The 16,986-nt window shown below is 43.7% G+C and overlaps 1 protein-coding gene across 3 annotated transcripts in view; it reads left to right on the top strand.

Annotated features, from left to right (window-relative positions):
* Positions 1–4,174: 4,174 nt before the first annotated feature.
* Positions 4,175–16,986, top strand: part of LOC128705798 (cytochrome P450 6j1) — a 102,770-nt gene continuing 89,958 nt past the window's right edge. For 2 of the 3 annotated variants that reach the window (XR_011393653.1, XM_070097746.1), the window contains exons 1-2: positions 4,176–4,398; positions 12,673–12,920. Coding sequence is in view for 2 of the 3 variants with exons in the window: in XM_070097746.1 (XP_069953847.1) it covers positions 12,687–12,920 (234 nt within the window). In the remaining variant the exon portion in view is untranslated. Of the gene's footprint in view, positions 4,399–11,739; positions 11,869–12,672; positions 12,921–16,986 lie in introns of all 3 variants that reach the window. The other variant, XM_070097748.1, reaches the window with a different exon arrangement.

The following is a 16,986-nucleotide window of genomic DNA, read 5'->3' as shown; positions in this document are numbered from 1 at the left end:
TTATGTCCTTGCCTCCTATGCCGAGCCCAGTCCTCTATTGTGCCATCTCCGACGGTCAGCTCTGCCCAGCAACCAGTCCCTCTACCAAGCCTCCTACTGCTACGCAGCTGGGATTAGCCCTGGCTCTTTTCCTCCCTATAACCATTCTCTCGCCCACTACTCTTCCCCTGTCCAACTCTCCCCTTTTCACCCGCATGGGTCTTACCTGAGAGTATTTACGTTTCGTTAGTGTGACTGTAAATGGTCCTAGTCGGACTGAAATGTCGTTGTAAGCTCCTCTTTTCTATGTGCGGGTTATTTGTGTACTGTTCCTGGAATTGCTGGGAAGATGCATCCGGAGGCTTGTATACCACCACAATGACAAGGTTTTGGTTATCAGTCTCTACCGCCAAAACTTCAACTACATCATTTGAGGTGTTTAGTAGTTCTGAGCAAATGAGCTACTCTGTGATGTGCAAGCCAACCTTCCTTTGTTGCCTGTTTTGTCTGCCACATCTGAATAGGTTATAACCTGGGATCCATATTTTGTTGTCAAAATGATCCTTTATGTGGGTCACTGTGAAAGCTGCAAACATTGCATTTGAGTCTGTGAGCAATCTATGAACATGCGACAAGAGGAGCACTGCAGGAAAGCCAATTGCCCAAGAGGGCAGGACCAAATCCTGGCAGAACAAAACCCCATAGGACACAACTCACCTAGACAGAAGACAGGGAATGCAAAGAAAATATAAGAAAAGAGAAGATAAATATCAGGTTAAGTCACGAGTGTTTTGAAGTTTGGAGTTGGAGCTTTTGGCAGTGTAATGAGAAAGGAATACATCTACAGAGACAAAGCCAGAACTAAGGTTCATATTAAAAAAGTTGAGTATAAGGGATGCTTCAACAAGACTGTCTGAAGGCTAGAAGAAGGGTAGACAGTTTTGGCAGAAGACCAGTTTGCTCGAAATGCTCATGCGTGTAAGCAACAGTTTGTATACTACACAGAGAAAGGCAATTTTTATTTGATTTGAATAGGATGACCATAATTTCTAACGTGACAGAAAAGAGCATTGTTAGTGTCACTCGCCGACTAGGCCTAGCCTATAGAAAATATTGTGTCCCGGAAATGCTAAAGCTTTTTCAAACTGCCCTTGTTGCTGCCAGGGAGCGTATGACAGAGCTACTGCAAACAGACTGGGAAAAATTTGTCAATGGTCACAATGCTCACACCCCACTTAGCTGGGCATGGAGAGATATAAGTAGAATTAAGGGTAACAGAACTGGTCAGATTGCGCACCCCTCATCCCTTACATAGGGCGAATGAGTTAGTCATTGCTTGGGATCTACCTATGACAATCTTCCCAGTACCCACACAGGCTAAATTAACGGACAAATATGATGCATTGGAGAGACTGATTTGTTTTATGCTCAGCAAGGAAGATGACTAGCACTTCTTTCACAAACTTTGAGCTCAAAGAAGCACTAAGGGCAACTCCACGTCGCCTGGGAAAGATGGTACTACTTATAACATACTCAGATTGCTATGTCGAGTACCAGGTAATCCTTTACTTGAATTATATAACATGAGCTATGTCACTGGGGAGCTCCCTCAGTCTTGGACATGAACAGCTTCATCATTCCCATTCCAAAGCCCAATTATGGGAATTTTTCACATAATTTCCTAAATGTAGAACATATAAATAAATATAATTGTGTGTTAAAATGTGATGCTATTTGGACCCTTCGAGAAATTTTGAGTGAAGGGGAAGGGAGAACAGCTGGGGAGTGATGCTGCAGAGGGAGACGCCAAATTGAATTTAATATGTGAATACTGGTTTGAATTGTGCAATATAATCAGGCGTTCTCGAAGGCCAGTTGGCATATATTGGCCTCAATCCATAATTGAGAAATTGCTGACACATTCCTGCAGAAGAATTGAGATAGTGTGGAAAACGCTTACAATTCGGCAACAAGGACAGAAAAATAGAGGACACCATTTGTAATTTGTGAGCACTGGTTGTCGTGGAAATTCTACTAATCGGCATCTTGCAAGCCAAATTGGGGGGTTTTGGCTTGAATTTGTAAAAGGAACCTGTGTTGGTGTCCCCTACTGAAGAATTGGGACAGGAAATTTGCGAGACTCAAGATTGCGTGTGTATGGCAGAAGATAAGGGATACAACCACCACTCACAGGGAAGTGTGCCATTAGTCCTTGCATTTAGATCTCTAACTGGCCAGTGTAGGGTTTAGGTATTAGGCAGGTGTTGTGGTGTGATCCATCTGCAGTAAATGATAATTGGTAATACAAATTTCTTTTGTGTACCCAGCAAGCCTAATCATATACAGTCCACATTATTTTATAATTTACCATTATTGGTATTAATGCTTAATATTGTAATTATTAATGTCAGGTCTAGCTTTTTGTGAGAGTGGTGAAGAAGTGGGCATCAAGGGAGTTGCATTCCTGCGACCTACTCTGACTTAAGTCCCACTTATTTCACCCATATTATTTGCCTGTAATAATTCAGGTAATACCCCGTAAACCTCGTGCATGTAATTTGTTCACATAATTCACACCTTGACCTTAAATCTGTTTTTGATGTAGCCAACCGACATGTAATCATTAGTGAACCTGCCAGAATGGATGTAGGAGGATGGTTTCTCTGCAGAAAGTCTTGTGTGTTGTTCCAGGGGCATAGAAGTGTAACTTAAGACTTTGAATTAGGAACCCCACGGGGTGGTGTGCTCAGTCCCATCTTATTCAATATTCTAATAAATGCCTTAATTCTGTGCCTAGCCAGCCCGATCATTATATGATTAGCTTTGCTGATATAATGATTCACACCACCGGATTCTCCAACACCCAAAACATCCTTAACCATGTATTAGCCTCGTGTCAGGACCTGGGGTTGATAATCTCTACTGATAAAACAAAGATACTCAACAGGCGTCCTCCTCGACAGAGAGGCACAGTTCGCCAGATCCAGTTGCATGATGGGTCTCTTCTAGAATATGTAAGCAGATACAGGTATCTAGGCTTTGAGGTCCCCTCAGGGAAGGTTCCTTGATGTTGGTGAGGGGCTCTTGATTTAGGGAATTGGATCTTTGCTCCAGTTCCCCAAATTAAGCCTGAGTGCCTTCCACATCCCTCCCAGGCGCTGTATAATCCTACGGGTTTAGCGCTTCCCCTTGATTATAATAATAATAATAGGCTTTGAGGTCCCACTACTTGGACCTGTTGTAACGAGACTTTGTCGCCAGTACAAAGAAAGGCTGAGAGCACTTAGAGTTGTGGCACGTTTTCATCCCAGGTATAATGCTTTTATTAAAATTGTGAATATGATGTATTTTGCTTATATTGGATCATTGGTTGATTATGCGGTGCCACTACTTGCTCTCATGTCTGACTGGAAGCTTGGAGGTCTGGAATAACTGCAGAACGAAGCAATGAGGATCATCCTAGGATGCCCTCGTACTGCCAAAATTTTAAATATGCGGAAAGAACTTGATATTCCAAGCATCAGAGATCGTGTTACTGAAAGAAATAGCCTCATTGAGCTCAGTATGCTCAGGCAAGTCTATTCAGAAGCCCTCCAGATTTTCCTCAGTACTGGTGAACACCCCTCCAGATGGATCGAGAAAAACTGGAACTGACCTCCTCATGAACCAGATACATAATCCATGTCAAGTAAGGCAACAGCGGTACTTCTCCTCCGTGGGATTTTACCCCGTTCCAAACTGCCATCATCCCCTCCCATTTAACCCCCCCCCCCCCCCCAAAAAAAAAAAAAAAAAAAAAAAAAAAACTTAAATCACACCCAAAGCTTTGCCTTGAAGCCAAACAGGATGCCATGAGCTACATGTACTGATAACTTAGTTACACTGCACACTCTTTCACAAATTATTTATGTTTCTGGTAGTGCTGCTGTTGTCATACAGAGTGATGGCTCTCATAAAGAAGAGATTTCGCAAGGGTAGAGAGTTTGGGAGAGTAGAAAGTCCTTTTAGCACGTGAGTAAGCAGAATATACAGTCGGAAAGGTAGCCAAGAACTAATTGCGAAGGATGAAAATTTCCTAGTCAAGAAACTAACCGTCACAGATGCGAAGGGCACAAAGAGATAGAAATGAGAACACTTTCCTTGATACGAAGCATGGTAAGATGAGACAGAGCAGGTGGAGGCGATACATCAGGTGAAGTGATGCACGGTAGGTGAGGAGGTGTAGCAGGTGAGGAGGTGCAGCAGGTGAGGAGGTACAGCAAGTGAGGAGGTACAGCAAGTGAGCTAGGGTACATCAGGTGATGTGAGGTACAGCAGGTGATGTGAGATGCAGCAGGTGATGTGAGGTGCGACAATCAGGAAGGTGCCTCAGTCTTAGTGGCGGCAGCAGCACACCAGCACTCACCCACTCTACACAAGGTTAGTGATTCATATACTTAACATGTACGTGTGCACATAAATACATGTATGTATACATATACTTTTGTAAGTACATTGATATACGCACAGCTGTAAGAATAAAGAAAACTGCTTTATATATATATATTATATATATATATATATATATATATATATATATATATATATATATATATATATATATAGGGGAGGGGGTGAGGTGGTTTGGACATTTAGAGAGGATGGAACAAAATAGGATAACTTGAAGGGTCTATAAATCTGTGGAGGGAAGGCGGAGCAGGGGTCGTCCTAGAAAAGGTTTGAGGGAGGGGGTAAAAGAGGTTTCGTATGGGAGAGGCTTGGACATCCTGCAAGTGTGTGTAACCGTGTTAGATAGGAGTGAGTGGAGGCAAGTAGTTTTTATGACGACGTGCTGTTTAAAGTATGAGCAAAGTGACATTTATGAAGGGATTCAGGGAAACCGGTTAGCCGAACTTGAGTCCTGTAGGTGGGAAGTACACTCTAAACGAGGGGTGGAGATATGTTGCTTTTTGAACTGTAATACTGGCAATCCTCTGGCAAGATAGTGATAGAGTGAGTGACGATGGAAGTGTTTCTTCTTTTTTTTCGGGTCACATTGTCTCGGTGAGAAACAGATGTGTTAAAACAAACACACACACAAACGTCTGGAAAGTGGTGTAGTGGAGGCAGGATCCATACATAGTTTTAAGAAGAGGTATGATAAAGCTCATGGAGCAGGGAGAATTACCCAGTACCGACCAGTGAAGAGGCGGGGCTAAGAGCTCTGAATCGACCCCTGTAACCACAATTAGGTGAGTACACAAACACACCAGGTCCAAGAGCTATGAATCAACCCAGCAACCACAATTAGGTGAGTATACCCACACACACTCTGTCTCTCTCTGTCTCTGTCTCTCTGTCTCTCTCTGTCTGTCTCTCTGTCTCTCTCTGTCTCTGTCTCTCTCTCTCTCTCTCTCTCTCTCTCTCTTTTACACAGGGTTTGACAAGGTTAAGGATCCCTAGCTTTATTGACAAGCTATTTGCAGGTTAAGGATTCCTAACTTTATTGACAAGCTAAGAGCTGTTACCTACATCAGCTCATTTGAAAGCATTTTTATTGTTATGAGACATATAAGTAGGGAACAGGATGAAGTAGGAGCCATCTGTGGGCCAGCATTTTCATTTGATCAACTGACGTTATCTCGTTGACATCATTATGCTGTACGAATGTGTTCTATACTCGAGTCATCCGGGGTATGTATGATCTCAGATGGAGTGATGTTCTGGAGAAGGGTAAAGCCAGAGTGAAGTTGCTGCTTTCTGCCCATCTTGTGGCATAAAAGCTTGTTTCACGCTGTCCTCGAAGTGGATCCAAGTGTGATACTTTGACAATATTGGCCTTGTACATAACAGTAAGGCCACCCACATCCCTCCTGTGTTGAAGGCTCTGCTGAAATGACAGATCTATCCAAGATGGGTCCAGGCGAGAGATGAGACGTCTTGCTTTGTTCTCTACTCTGTCAAGCAGTCGCAGATGAGAGGGGGGGGGGGCAGGCAAACCAAGAAAGTGGAGCATACTCAAGGTGTGAGCATACTTGTGCCTCGTACAGAATCTTGCAACCCCTACTGTCAAGCAGATGCGAGATACGGCGAAGTGCTGTAAGCTTCCTGGCTGCCTTGTTTGCAAGATTTACAACATGGTTCTTCATGGTTAGTTTGGAGTCAAATTTCACCCCAAGGATATCAACTTCTTCTCCAGGTGCTAACACCTTCCCATTCATCCTTACTACTGCACCAGCATTACCATCATGGTGCCTAGAGACCATTATCATTTGCGTTTTCTCAAGTGCAAATGTTACTTGTCATCTGTTTCCTCAAGCTGATATAGCTCTTAGCTGGTGATTGATGTAGCTTAGAGCAGCTGGCATTTCTTCTCTCGGATAAGTGAATGTCAGTGTACAGTCGTCTGTATATGTATGGGATTCTGGGATGAGATGAAGAAGGTCGTTGAAGTAAACATTCTATAACAATGGTCTCAGCACGCTTCCTTGTGGAACACCTCTCTCTCTCTTTTTTTTTTTACACAGGGTTTGACAAGGTTAAGGATCCCTAGCTTTATTGACAGCTATATTACAGGTTCAGGATTCCTAACTTTATTGGCAAGCTAAGAGCTGTTACCTACATCAGCTCATTTGAAAGCATTTTTATTGTTATGAGACATACAAGTACGGAACAGGATGAAGTTGGAGCCATCTGTGGGCCAGCATTTTCGTTTGATCAATTGACTTTATCTCGTTGACATCATTATGCTGTACGAATGTGTTCCATACTCGAGTCATCCTGGGTATGTATGATCTCAGATGGAGTGATGTTCTGGAGAAGGGTACAGCCAGAGTGAAGTTGCTGCTTTCTGCCCGTCTTGTGGCATAAAAGCTTGTTTCACGCTGTCCTCGAAGTGGATCCAAGTGTGGTATTTTGACAATATTGGCCTTGTACATAACAGTAAGGCCACCCACATCCCTCCTATGTTGAAGGCTCTGCTGAAATGACAGATCTATCCAGGATGGGTCCAGGCGAGAGATGAGACGTCTTGCTCTGTTCTCTACTCTGTCAAACAGTCGCAGATGAGAGGGGGGGCAGGCAAACCAAGAAAGTGGAGCATACTCAAGGTGTGAGCGTACTTGTGCCTCGTACAGGATCTTGCAATCCCTACTGTCAAGCAGATGCGAGATACGGCGAAGTGCTGTAAGCTTCCTGGCTGCCTTGTTTGCAAGATTTACAACATGGTTCTTCATGGTTAGTTTGGAGTCAAATTTCACCCCAAGGATATCAACTTCTTCTCCAGGTGCCAACATCCTCCCATTCATCCTTACTACTGCACCAGCATTACCATCATGGTGCCTAGAGACGATCATCATTTGCGTTTTCTCAGGTGCAAATGTTACTTGCCATCTATTTCCCCAAGCTGATATAGCTCTCATCTGGTGATTGATGTAGCTTAGAGCAGCTGGCATTTCTTCTCTTGGATAAGTGAATGTCAGTGTACAGTCGTCTGCATATGCATGTGATTCTGGGATGAGATGAAGAAGGTCGTTGAAGTAGACATTCCATAACAGTGGACCCAGCACGCTTCCTTGTGGAACGCTTGCCCCAATAGGATGCCTTGCTGATTCCGCTCCATTGAGGACTACACTTAGAGATCTACCATGAAGGTAATCACTGAGGAGACATAGCGTAGAGCCTGCAATTCCCAGTGCTTGAAGTTTTGCTAAGAGGCCCTGGTGCCACACCCGGTCGAAAGCGCCAGCAATGTCCAGTGCTACCACACAGCTGACTTTGGATTCATCCAGTGACTGGTGCCACTTAGTGGAGAGGTTTAACAACAGATCAGCAGCAGAGTAACCTTTCCTGAAGCCATATTGACGATCACAAAGTAGTGAGTGGTAGTCAAAAAAATCTGTCATTTGTCTTGAGATTATTGTCTCAAGGATCTTACCAGTGATTGACAGGAGTGACACTGGTCTGTAGTTGCTGATTTCTGCTCTGCTCTTCTTTTCGTGAACAGGGACTACATTTGCCTCTTTCCATAGAGAGGGCCATTTACACTGTACTAGGCAGTGCTGAAAGATGCGAGTTAGAGGTGCTGCTAGCTGGTCTGCACATCTTCTCAACAATCTTGGGCTCAACTTGTCTGGACCCACAGCCTTTTCTTGGTCAAGTGATTTAAGAAGGAAATGCACCTCCTCCTGCCTTATTGTCACCACTGACAGTTTTGACACAGTTCGTGCAGCTAGCCAAGGAGGGTCCCTTGCTGGATCAGGAACTTGCATTTTGGTAGCAAAGTGTTCAGCAAAGAGGTCCGCCTTCTCTTGACTATTAGTAGAGGTGGTCCCATCCTGTCGATTTAGAGGTGGAATAAGTTCATCAGGCAGATAACCTTGTCTGTCCTTGACCAGGGACCACCAGGTTTTGGAACCTACCCTACCTGATGCTAACTTTCTTTTAGTGTCCACCTCCCATTTAGCAATGGCCCACTTTTGAACATCACCCATATGCCTACAGGCTTGCATGTGCAAGTTCCTGTTATAGGTGGTAGGATGTCTCTTATACCTTCGCCATGCTTTGTACTTAGCAGTAGCAGCCTCTCTACAACGAAAGCCAAACCAAGGCTGATCTGTAGGCTTTGTCACATATTGCCGGTGAGGAATGTGTTCTTGTTGCAGATTAAAGATGTGCCCAGTGAAGGCTTTCACTTGGTTGTCAGCATCCCCCTGGAGAAGAGCATTCCAGTCGGTGGTGGCGAGCTCAGAGCAAAGGGCTGGCCAATTACCTCTTTCCCATAGCCAGGTTGTGCGTGTGGACTCCTCACCTCGTTCTGTTGGGATCTTAAGTGTGGTAAAAACAGCCTTGTGGTCAGACGATCCAACGTAGCTGAGGGGTTGACAAGTGACTATGCCTTCTGCCAGATCACTCACTACTGGGTCAAGGGAGGAGCCAGAGATATGAGTAGGGAAATCAACAAAGTTTCTCATGTCAAACACTGCAAGAAGGTCATCAAAGTCCCTCTGTATAAGGTGCTGGTTGAGGTCACCAACAATTATAATATGTTGACAGTTGTGTTGTAGCAGAAGGGAGTCAATATTTTCCATTAGGAAGTTGATAGGGTCTGCGTGTTGCCACTGAGGTCTGTACATTGCACATGCTAGTACAGAGGTACTAGTGTTTATACAGAGCTTGAAGAACATCATTTCAAGATGTGTAGAGGTGGCAACATCTATGTGCTGGGCATGAACACTTTTAGAGAAGCACACAGCAACACCACCTCCTTGCCCTTGCCTGTCTCTTCTCATCCATGAGGTGTAGCCAGCAATTCTTGCAAAATTTTCTGGAGTCCTGTCATCCAAAAATGTTTCAACAACAGCTATCATGTCGGGACGTCGAGTGTTCACAAAGCTATGTGTGAGCTCTCCAACATTAGTAATGAAACCTCTAATGTTGGCCGACAGGATGCTGATAGACTGGCTCCTCATGATGAAGTGGTCAGCTTGAGGTGGTGGGTGTGTAGGGAATGTAAGGTGCCTGCCCTTGAGAGAGGTAGGGTACTGAGGCAGCTGCAGGGATGTAGGTCTGTGGTCTCGCTCTCTCTCTCTCTCTCTCTCTCTCTCTCCCTTTTACACAGGGTTTGACAAGGTTAAGGACCCCTAGCTTTATTGACAAGCTATTTACAGGTTAAGGATTCCTAACTTTATTGGCAAGCTAAGAGGTGTTACTTACATCAGCTCATTTGAAAGCATTTTTATTGTTATGAGACATACAAGTAGGGAACAGGATGAAGTTGGAGCCATCTGTGGGCCAGCATTTTCATTCGATCAACTGACTTTATCTCGCTGACATCATTATGCTGTACGAATGTGTTCCATACTCGAGTCATCCGGGGTATATATGATCTCAGATGGAGTGATCTGGAAAAGGGTACAGCCAGAGTGAAGTTGCCGCTTTCTGCCCATCTTGTTTCACGCTGTCCTCGAAGTGGATCCAAGTGTGGTACTTTGACAATATTGGCCTTGTACATAACAGTAAGGCCACCCACATCTCTCCTATGTTGAAGGCTCTGCTGAAATGACAGATCTATCCAGGATGGGTCCAGGCGAGAGATGAGACGTCTTGTTCTGTTCTCTACTCTGTCAAGCAGTCGCAGATGAGAGGGGGGGGGGGGCAGGCAAACCAAGAAAGTGGAGCATACTCAAGGTGCGAGCGTACTTGTGCCTCGTACAGAATCTTGCAACCCCTACTGTCAAGCAGATGCGAGATACGGCGAAGTGCTGTAAGCTTCCTGGCTGCCTTGTTTGCAAGATTTACAACATGGTTCTTCATGGTTAGTTTGGAGTCAAATTTCACCCCAAGGATATCAACTTCTTCTCAAGGTGCCAACACCCTCCCATTCATCCTTACTACTGCACCAGCATTACCATCATGGTGCCTAGAGCCTGTCTCTCTCTCTCTCTGTCTCTTTCTCTTTCTCTTTCTCTTTCTCTCTCTCTCTCTCTCTCTCTCTCTCTCTCTCTCTCTCTCTCTCTCTCTCTCTCTCTCTCTCTCTCTCTCTCTCTCTCTCTCTCTCCCTTTTACATAGGGTTTGACAAGGTTAAGGATCCCTAGCTTTATTGACAAGCTATTTACAGGTTAAGGATTCCTAACTTTATTGGCAGGCTAAGAGGTGTTACTTACATCAGCTCATTTGAAAGCATTTTTATTGTTATGAGACATACAAGTAGGGAACAGGATGAAGTTGGAGCCATCTGTGGGCCAGCATTTTCATTCGATCAACTGACTTTATCTCGTTGACATCATTATGCTGTACGAATGTGTTCCATACTCGAGTCATCCGGGGTATATATGATCTCAGATGGAGTGATGTTCTTGGAAAGGGTACAGCCAGAGTGAAGTTGCCGCTTTCTGCCCATCTTGTTTCACGCTGTCCTCGAAGTGGATCCAAGTGTGGTACTTTGACAATATTGGCCTTGTACATAACAGTAAGGCCACCCACATCTCTCCTATGTTGAAGGCTTTGCTGAAATGACAGATCTATCCAGGATGGGTCCAGGCGAGAGATGAGACGTCTTGTTCTGTTCTCTACTCTGTCAAGCAGTCGCAGATGAGAGGGGGGGGGCAGGCAAACCAAGAAAGTGGAGCATACTCAAGGTGCGAGCGTACTTGTGCCTCGTACAGAATCTTGCAACCCCTACTGTCAAGCAGATGCGAGATACGGCGAAGTGCTGTAAGCTTCCTGGCTGCCTTGTTTGCAAGATTTACAACATGGTTCTTCATGGTTAGTTTGGAGTCAAATTTCACCCCAAGGATATCAACTTCTTCTCCAGGTGCCAACACCCTCCCATTCATCCTTACTACTGCACCAGCATTACCATCATGGTGCCTAGAGCCTGTCTCTCTCTCTCTGTCTCTTTCTCTTTCTCTCTCTCTCTCTCTCTCTCTGTCTCTGTCTCTGTCTCTGTCTCTGTCTCTGTCTCTGTCTGTCTCTCTGTCTCTCTGTCTGTCTCTCTCTCTCTGTCTCTCTCTGTCTGTCTCTCTGTCTCTGTCTCTGTCTGTCTCTCTCTCTCTCTCTCTCTCTCTCTCTCTCTCTCTCTCTCTCTATGTCTGTCTATTTGTCTGTCTGTCTGTCTGTCTCTCTCTCTCTTTCTCTCTCTTTCTCTCTCTCTCTCTCTCTCTCTCTCTCTCTCTCTCTCTCTCTCTCTCTCTCTCTCTCTCTCTCTCTCTCTCTCTCTCTCTCTCTCTCTCTCTCTCTCTCTGAAACCTCACACGTTAATTGCTGTTCATCTCTTCAAGGAAGGTGAAGGGTACTGGTGAAGGCCTCTTGACCTGAGGAATTAGAGCTACTCTTCCCTACTCATCATACTTGCTTGCCATCCCCACAAGTGCTGCACGACCCCTAATGTGACACAATAATAGTCCCAGGTATATATATAAGTATTTATTATCAGTACGAGTGGAAACCCAGGCGTACCATAAGGGCTCCTTGAAAACTGCAGTGTGATAAACCTTGAGTCTGTTCAAGGACGGTTCATTATAATGTAGATTATCTACGGTGCACTGCAATCCACTGAATAAAAGCCAGGAAAAAGTTTTAATCTTATATTTATTTTGAAAAAAACAATAAAGTATTTCGATGAAGTTTGGTATGGCAGAGTTGTATTTATCTGTGATGTCGGTGGTGAGAATGACCCAGATAATGAAGTCTGGTGTCAAGTGCACCACCAACCTTATGCAATCACTACTACTCACTTTTATGTATTATTGTTACATTCATGTGGGAGTGGGGATGCTCAACCTGTAGAACTTGTAGAGTTGCTGAAGGAATAGAGGCAATTATGTTTGTGACTCAAGGAACGGTAAGTCCGGTCCAATTCCTTGGATCAAGAGCTCCTAGCCGGAGTCAAAGAACCTTACTTAGGGTGTATATCCTGAATTTTAGAGATGACGCTTGACATTCAGTAATGTATAATCACACTTCAATCATTAAAATAAGGAATAAAGTAAACTAGTGTAGATAAATTAAGAGATATATCTGTGAGTGAATATACTCGTACACTGGGTTATCTTGACGTGTTTCACCCGGCCACCCGGACATTGGCAGGGATCAAATATTTTCTCTCGTCAACTTTAACCATTGACCATTCACCATTATTAGCAGGTTACCTGAGGATGGGTCAATTCAGTGTATAATAAACTGATAAAGCAAGATAAAATTCTAATTCACAGGTGTGTGAGTTACCATGGAAGATGTATATTGTGTGGAAAGAGTGGTTGTGGCGTCCAGTTGGAGCATGATAGGGTGGGCCGAGACGCTGGTGAGAGCTACACTTGTGGCAGCTTTGTTTCTCCTGGTGGTGGTGTACCTGCAGAATCGCCACAGGTACTGGACTGCTAGAGGTGTCCCCTCCTCTCCTGCAACATTCTTCCTGGGACACATACTGCGTCGCCTCGGCCTCTCTCAACCCTTCACGCAGGTCTTATTAATAGCTGTTGTAGTCACAAATCTGCCCTCAGTAAGCGCTATATTTCTTCCTTTCTAATATGTCTGATTTTAGTATTTATTGTCACTGTAAAACTGTTCTGTTTTCACAGCCACTACAGGATTTTCTTGTGTCTTCGCTTGCTTGTGCAGGGAGACATGGCTAGGTCCTGTTTGCCCGAAATGCTTAGCGTAATACGATCTACGTAAAATAATTGTCTAACGTACACCTGTTATAATTGTAGAGTCTCTGGTGAAATATGTGGCTAGTAAGTGACGGGAGGCAGAGGGGAAATTCATATCCAGAAGAGAGTGAGCCATAGCTCATCCAGTGGTGTAGAGAGGTAAAAATCTAAAAGTGAAAGAGCGTAGAAGCAGCACAGACATCAAAGAATGCATGAGAATAGGGAAGCGAATAGAAGAGCCAGGAAAGAATGAGTGGGTAACAGGAAAGGTCGAACGACAATTTGAGAATGACATAACATTGAAAGCCAAATCTTAGCCAAAGTTGCTATACAGCCACATCAAAAAAGAAGACAACTATGAATGACCAGGTAAGGTTGAGGAGTGGCGGAGGTACGCTCTTCGCACACCATGAAGTCTGTGAACAGCTGAACAGAAGATTTAGGGAGTTATTCTCAGTGGAATCAAGAACATTACCATAGTATCAAAGGAGAGTGCACCAACAAGTACTGGACATAATCCACACAATGGGAAGTGAAATGAAGAAACTGCCTCGAAGGTAATGGTACCAGAAGACTTCATCTCTCCAGGGATTTTGAGACAGGGAGCAGAAGAACTTTGTGAACCACTAGCTGCAATGTTCAACAAGCCATTTGAAAGAGGACAGCTGCTTTACGTCTGGAAAATAGCGAACATTAAACAGACAAGTAACATTAAGCTAAAGGCCAGTGTCACTGACATTCATAGCATATAAAGCTATGGAAAATACTCTCAGAAGATTAGTGGAGCATTGAAAAGGAGTGGATTCATAAACAACAGCCAGTGCATCTTTAGAAAAGGAGGCAAATTCTAATGAGACATCCAAGAACCACTCAGACCAACGAGTGGTTTTGACCAGAGTTGGCGAAAGTCTGCCTACCAGCCAGGCAGACAGGTGTGACAACTTTGGCTGTGGAAGTTGGCTCTCACTTGGTTGGTAGGTTGAACTGGACAATAAATACAGCTGTGAGGCCCCAGAACTGTTATACTCTAAAGTGCCAGTTGGCTGGTGGAGAGAACGTGTCTATGGTTATGTGACAAACGTCGAATAAAGTGTAATATAACTCGGCGCAAGCCATACCACATATAGGTAAGTACATATAGATAAGTACACACGTGCATATATGTAATTAATGTCTGCTATGCATCTCATACCCGTGGTGTGGGCAGTAGTTAAAAAAAAACTGAGGCACATAATGAGTCCAGGGACTGGACCAAAAAGTTTTGATATCTCTTCAAGTTACAGTTTTAATGAACTGTTTACAAGTTTATATCCGCTTACATTTGTAATGAGTTATTTATGTATACATAATTCAGCCACGAAAATATTACTGTAGTTTATATGTGGTTTTGAATTATTATCTTATATTATCTTATATTTTAGCAAGGTTATAAGTATTTACAATAGGTAAAGTGGCATTTTTTTTCTTTCCAGAATGGTTAGTAATATGTCACTCTGATAAAATTCTTTGACATTTCTTAAACATTTGTTAGTTGTCTCGTTGTTTATTAAAGTTATCGCAGTCCAGGATATATCACAATGTGATAGTAGTCCATTTGATAAAGTTTATATTTAGTTATGTCTATCAGCTGGTGACTTAAAGAAGTGACTTAAAAGAAATAAAACCTTATACACAACACAGTGAAACATGAGAGTAGAACCCGCAGAGTTCACCTTAAATAGAACCCGCAGAGTTCACCTTAAATAGAACCCGCAGAGTTCACCTTAAATAGAACCCGCAGAGTTCACCTTAAATAGAACCCGCAGAGTTCACCTTAAATAGAACCCGCAGAGTTCACCTTAAATAGAACCCGCAGAGTTCACCTTAAATAGAACCCGCAGAGTTCACCTTAAATAGAACCCGCAGAGTTCACCTTAAATAGAACCCGCAGTTCACCTTAAATAGAACCCGCAGAGTTCACCTTAAATAGAACCCGCAGAGTTCACCTTAAATAGAACCCGCAGAGTTCACCTTAAATAGAACCCACAGAGTTCACCTTAAATAGAACCCGCAGAGTTCACCTTAAATAGAACCCGCAGAGTTCACCTTAAATAGAACCCGCAGAGTTCACCTTAAATAGAACCCGCAGAGTTCACCTTAAATAGAACCCGCAGAGTTCACCTTAAATAGAACCCGCAGAGTTCACCTTAAATAGAACCCGCAGAGTTCACCTTAAATAGAACCCGCAGAGTTCACCTTAAATAGAACCCGCAGAGTTCACCTTAAATAGAACCCGCAGAGTTCACCTTAAATAGAACCCGCAGAGTTCACCTTAAATAGAACCCGCAGAGTTCACCTTAAATAGAACCCGCAGAGTTCACCTTAAATAGAACCCGCAGAGTTCACCTTAAATAGAACCCGCAGAGTTCACCTTAAGTAGAACCCGCAGAGTTCACCTAAATTCAGGCGCTCCGGAAAGTTGAAAAGCATACCTGGAGTTTACCTTCTGGCAGTTTGGGAGACACACAGATGATGATCAAACTAAATGTAAATTATGTGATCAGGCATATGGTCACTCTCTTGAACACTATGTGCTTAATTGTCCACTTATTGAGGAATACAGAGACAGACAGTATAATAACCTATGTGACATGTCAAGATATTAATGAAAATAAGATACCGGATATACTAAGCAAATTTCCTAAATTTGCTTGTAACAGATAAGTGAACTATAGATATGTAGATATAAATCCATATGTATTCCTGTTAACACTTCTGGGGCCTAGTTCCTAGGCCTTTTGTGTATCCACATGCTCTCGCGCTACCGTCCACAGGATGGATATGGGGTGCACAATAAACTAGCCACTTCGGTTTCAAAATCTCCGTCAGAGGGTTCCGGGGGTCAACGCCCCTGCGGCCAGGTCTGAGACCCGGCATAACTTAGAATTAAAATAAATCCAGGACAAGAGTTTTGGTCTTATATATATATTTTTATAGACTAAAGAGCTTTATCACAGCTAACTATAAATTCTGATACCAGCAACATATTGTGGCAGCGATGACTTTGTCTTAAAACGATGACTTTCTTCTGATAACCCAAAATTTTTTGGGAGATTTTGCTACATGAATATAAACTTGTAGACTAATAAAGAGTCTAAACTAGAGGCTGGTCTCGACGAGCATCATTGTGAAAACTCTGGATAAAAAACTGTTAGAGGTAATGGTGGTGGTTGTCTGTCAGCTAGAAAACAGAACATGTCTCCTGAGTTTACCTGGAGAGAGTTCCGGGGGTCAACGCCCCCGCGGCCCGGTCTGTGACCAGGCCTCCTGGTGGATTAGAGCCTGATCAACCAGGCTGTTACTGCTGGCTGCACGCAAACCAACGTACGAGCCACAGCCCGGCTGGTCAGGAACCGACTTTAGGTGCTTGTCCAGTGCCAGCTTGAAGACTGCCAGGGGTCTGTTGGTAATCCCCCTTATGTATGCTGGGAGGCAGTTGAACAGTCTTGGGTGCCTGACACTTATTGTGTTGTCTCTTAACGTGCTAGTGACACCCCTGCTTTTCATTGGGGGATGTTGCATCGTCTGCCAAGTCTTTTGCTTTCGTAGTGGGTGATTTTCGTGTGCAAGTTCGGTACTAGTCTCTCTAGGATTTTCCAGATATATATAATTAAGTATCTCTCCCGCCTGCGTTCCAGGGAATACAGGTTCAGGAACCTCAAGCGCTCCTTGTAACGTGTTCGCCACCAGTTAATAATACTTTATCCCTAAAATAGGGATTAAAACAAACTCGGGGATAAATATAGTACAGGTGTGGGTGTATATATCCTTGGTTAGAACACTGGAAGTGGCAAACATATGTCAACAACAACATTGTCAACTAACACACTCTTCTTT

The sequence above is a fragment of the Cherax quadricarinatus genome, chromosome 59 (genome assembly GCF_038502225.1).
Source record: "Cherax quadricarinatus isolate ZL_2023a chromosome 59, ASM3850222v1, whole genome shotgun sequence".
NCBI lineage: Eukaryota > Metazoa > Arthropoda > Malacostraca > Decapoda > Parastacidae > Cherax > Cherax quadricarinatus.
The sequence above is the reverse complement of the archived record's forward strand: the minus strand, read 5'-3'. Positions and strand labels throughout refer to the sequence as shown.